Here is a 4,711-nt window from a genome sequence, read left to right on the forward strand (position 1 = left end):
CATGATTGCAATTTTGCGTAATGAACCAGGCTGGGAGTTTTTAAAAGCCTCAGGAATCTTTTACAGGTGTTTAGAGTTACTTTGTTGATTCAGATGATGAGGTTAATTGCTCATTCAGAGAAACTTTTCATGATATGCTAATTTTTTGAGATAGGAATTTTGGGTTTTCATGAGCTGTATGCCAAAATCATCAGTATTAAAACAATAAAAGACCTGAAATATTTCAGTTGGTATGCAATGAATTTAAAATATATAACAGTTAAATTTTTATCATTACATTATGGAAAATAATGAACTTTTTCACAATATGCTAATTTTTTTAGAAGGACCTGTATAAAACAGAAATTCGCTTTGTTCTCTTGTATCTGTACAGAACTGACAGAAACCAAACTATGTGTAGATTTACAAACAGATAATATAAATAAATTTTTTCGCCTCTTTATTATTTTCTATATTAAAGCAAATATATTCAGCAAATACACACTCATTCCGTGAATTAGAATACGACTGAAAAGTTTCTTTGTAATTCCATCACCAAGTGAAAGACATTATATAGATTACTTATATTACTTCAGTTTGAACATGTTTACATTTTGCAGTATGTTTAATAGGTTATTTTTGAAAGTTACTATTAATCTGACAGGCCTGATCAGGACGTATATACTAATTTTATCATTATTCTTAGCAGTAAAAAAAGAAAAGGCCTTCCAGTAACTGGGTGCATGACTGCCACCCCCCACCAACTTGCAACACAAAGTTACTGACATCACTGCTCATAGGTAACACATGAACAGAATCATGCTTGACCTTTAATAACCCTGCACCTGCTATACCTGATATTTCTATTTTCATACTGAAATTTCTATTTTCATACAGAAATATTGTATTGCATGATCAGAATGACCTTTCTTTTAGTTTTCATGTAAATGCAGAGACACACACAGTGTCCTACTGACTTCACCTGGGTTATTAGTTCCCACAGTCCATCCTGTTGTCCAGCCAAGAGAAAGCACAGTCTGAGCAGGAAGACCTGAGACAAGAGAGAGGAAAGCCTGGAAGTCCACAGGTGCGGTCCATCCATTGGGTCCACTGAGGACATCTGCATTGATCCACAGTGGACGGTCTGGTTCAGCCAGCAGGTCCTCCAGCAGAGCCAGGGATGGAGACACAGCCTCCAAGCTGGATGGAGGCAGCCCTCAGGATTAGAATCACACACATACACACGCACAATATTGAGGAGAACCCAAGGAAAACAGCTCTCACCTCTTAAAGTCCAGTTTTATTCCTTTGCTGTTCATTTTCACTTTCTCCAGCCACTCTTTCAGTGTGATGTCACTATCTGTGTCAGGGGGGTGAGCCATGATTGGCTCCATGGGATCATGAGCTCTCATGATGACATCAGCTTCAATCATATGAGAGGGACCTGAGGATACAATCACAGCCCACACCACTTCATCCATTATCACACTTGTCACGCTTATGCTTTCAGAGTCACGAGGAGGCTGGTGCCTATCTCCAGCTGACACACACACTCCTAAGGAGAATTTAGAGAGACCAATTAATCTGACAGTCATGTTTTTGGGCTGTGGGAGGAAGCCGGAGTACCTGGAGAGAACCCACGCATGCACAGGGAGAACATACAAACTCCATACCGAAAGACACAGGTTGGCACTGGAACCCTCAAACTGATACAAGGCAACAGTGCTACCAAGGACAATGTGCAGCCCACAGAACTTCAGTTTGAACCTTTACCATTCAATAATCGGGATTGCCTTTTATAGCCAATAAGAGAGATAGGTTTCCATCTCTAACGTGAGGTTATTAAGGTCATGGGTATCTAGAAAACATAAAAACCTGGATGACTTTAACTTTCTGCTGTTAAGCTTGGTGTAATCACTGACCTGGCCTGTAGATCCAGGCCAGTGATTATAACATTCTCTCTTTTGATTAGTGATCAGAGAAAAGTCTTGTTTTCTTCTAGAACCAGTGACTGGGCTTTTTGTAAATTCTCGCTGTCTCTTGGCAGTCCCAGTAGTTCATGCTGGCCGGGTACTCACGCTCCATAAGCTGTTTCCATCCTACTGTTTTACAAAGACACTCGGTAGCTTAGGCCTTACAAAGCTACAATGCATTTGTGAATGGAGCATGATGTAGTGTAGACGTACCGCTGAGAGCCTGAGCAAGCGCGTTCCTGCTGTTCACCGCGTGCGACCACTTGAGCTGGACAGCGTCGCTTCCTGTAAGCAGGCTGCGGCTCCTGAAGTACTGTAGTGTTGTGTCCCACATGGTTCCTGCAGAGATATCAACCTCCTTCGTCAGTAAAGTGTCACTGCGCTGTTGATAGACTCATTGGAGACTGAAGAATACCTGTCTGAGCGCCCCTAGACTTCAACTGCTTCTCAGCTCTCTCACTGTTTGAATTATGCAACACACAAACCGCTAAACAGACAATTAAAACCAAAGAAAAACCGAGAAGGTAAAATAAAAACGAGATGTCAGTCTTTCTAGACCGTTTCCAAAATGAAGACATTAAGACAAGAAGAAGAAGAAGAAGTCACTTTCTTGTTTGCGGCTGTGTACACCCCGCTAGTGTAATACCGCCACCTTCTGTTATGTGTTGGCTTTACAGCAGCATGCACACACACCAAAAACAACGCCTCTGTCCCTACATATACTGTATATGACACGTCACATAAAAAGTTCTCCTTTATTGTGTTAGGCTGCTGCAAGACATAACTAACCAACCTTTCCCAGTCTTCTGCCTGTACTTTACAAAAGGTACATATCAACAACAAAAAAAAAAACTGTTGGAAAAAAAATATTTGTGTCTGCTTTAACTTTTGAAAGTTAACATTACATATAGACTCATAAAGTTAGAATTAGCTTATACTTTTAATTTTTGTGACTATGGCTTGAAGGGGATAATTTATTTTTCAGGCACATAGTGCCATTTTAATATGTCACCTTCAGTTGTTTAGTCAAAGACGACTAAAACGAAATTTGATTTTGTAATTTGACAACTTGAAATTGGCCTTCTGTCTGTTTAAGAAGCCCCTACCTTTCCGACACACCTTCAGCACCTCATCACAATTGTGCTTCTCCATTATGCCGTTTACAGCCTTTCTTACGAGCCCTGGACTGAGGCCATGTTTACACAGGACAACTGTCTGAACATATTGTTTTTGGATGTAGATTAGACTAAACACTGAAGTGCTTGGATTAATAAATACAAAATATAGATTAAGCACAAACATTTCTTTATTTATATCAAACAATGTTGTCAATATTTTTCTGAATAACAATAAGATCCTTATATTATTGGACCATATGTAATTGCATATGAATTAAACTGGAAAGAGTTGGATTGCATGGAATTAGACTTTAAAGGGGAGTATTATGTAAAATCAACTTTATTGAGCTTTACATCTTTCTATTATATTATTTTCTCATCAAAAACATATCTGTACTGTTGCTTTGATTTTTTTATGCATGCTTGAGACATCATAGAATCTCCCATGGCAACCATTCCGGGGATACCTAAATGCTTGCTCTCACAAACACCGCCTATTTCCACAAAGCTCCTCCTTGAAACTGCCATTTCCAACCAAGATTCCACCTCACAGAGCACCCCTCCCTATTGCCTTCCGTACTCAACTCCACAGACTAGCAGCATCAGCAATTAGCAACCACCTGGTGGAACTTCGAATATGCTGAGCTCATCATATAAACTACTTCTCTGTGCAACACTTCTTACAATGGTTGTCAACGGAATAATGAACTAACATTGTTGTGATGGTGTGCTGAAGTTGGAGTGACATAAATAGTAAGGGCTTCTTAAAGCAGCAGTATGTAACTTTTACTACAAAAAAAGTTTTTTTTTTTTTTTTTTTTACATTTTTGTTTAAACTATCAGTATGTTGTGACCAGGGGCGCGGTAAAGGGATGAAAAGTGATGACGATTCTAGGGGCCCTGACCAGCAGGGGGCCCTCTACAATTTAATTATTTATATTTTGTTCATAGACATAAAATAAAAAAAATCGGGGTCTTGTCCAATACAAAATTAATCATATTGTATTTTCAAAGATTGTTTTTAGCTGTAAAAGTTTAATTTTATCCCTCCCAGACCCAAAAACGCACACCGTTTTTGCCCCGAACCCCCCTATCCGCGTTAAATGGTTCGTTCCTGCTTGGAGCGCTTGGCTGTGACTTATGCAGCTACAGTCCTACTGGCTGCACCTGAATACAGCAGTGACTGGCAGTTACTATGCTGCTCAGAAAAGTTATAAAATCAGGTTTTCACAAACTAAATAGAGAGAGGGAGCGAAAAAGGCAAGAATGTGAATTTATAACCCAGTTTTTCTCCAAGAGAGACTGTGTGAGATTATCAGCCATTTAGCATAATTAGCTTAGCTACAGACTACTGTTTGCCCCCATTCCACTAACGTATAATGAATTAAGGAAAAAAATTACCAACATATTCATATATTTAACTTGTTCCCTGTGCCTTTTACCATTTAACAGATGAGTGAGTGAGCAGAAGCTCTAAAACACGTCCCTCCTGACCCGTCCTCTTCTGAGTGAAATTAAAGCTGCAGTATATAACTTTTATATAAATATTTTTTTTTACATATATTTTTTAAACTTATGTTGTGACAGTACGGTAAGAGAGATAAAATAACTTACAATTAAGTATTGGCAAAGATCAATGTA

The 4,711-nt window shown here is 39.0% G+C and overlaps 1 protein-coding gene across 1 annotated transcript; it reads right to left on the reverse strand.

The window, feature by feature from the left end:
• Positions 1–426: 426 nt before the first annotated feature.
• On the reverse strand, positions 427–2,644 carry fam151b (family with sequence similarity 151 member B). The gene is made up of 4 exons (XM_015024873.1): positions 2,368–2,644; positions 2,166–2,291; positions 1,264–1,423; positions 427–1,179 (listed from the first exon to the last, which is right to left on the reverse strand). Exons 1-4 carry the CDS (start codon positions 2,528–2,530, stop codon positions 912–914), a joined length of 717 nt encoding a protein of 238 aa, XP_014880359.1. The 5' UTR covers positions 2,531–2,644; the 3' UTR covers positions 427–911.
• Positions 2,645–4,711: the final 2,067 nt, after the last annotated feature.

The sequence above is a fragment of the Poecilia latipinna genome, unplaced genomic scaffold (genome assembly GCF_001443285.1).
Source record: "Poecilia latipinna isolate Pla-1442-1.1 unplaced genomic scaffold, P_latipinna-1.0 Scaffold3850, whole genome shotgun sequence".
NCBI classification, from domain to species: Eukaryota; Metazoa; Chordata; class Actinopteri; order Cyprinodontiformes; family Poeciliidae; genus Poecilia; species Poecilia latipinna.

What these genes read in the sequence shown, in the direction of transcription:
- fam151b (XM_015024873.1), bottom strand. Translation starts at nt 2,530, where the DNA reads ATGTCTTCATTTTGGAAACGGTCTAGAAAGACTGACATCTCGTTTTTA. An exon ending in GTCTAGGGGCGCTCAGACAG is followed by an intron (nt 2,292 to 2,367) that starts GTATTCTTCAGT and finishes ATATCTCTGCAG; the next exon opens with GAACCATGTGGGACACAACA. An exon ending in ATAAAACTGGACTTTAAGAG is followed by an intron (nt 1,180 to 1,263) that starts GTGAGAGCTGTT and finishes GCCTCCATCCAG; the next exon opens with CTTGGAGGCTGTGTCTCCAT.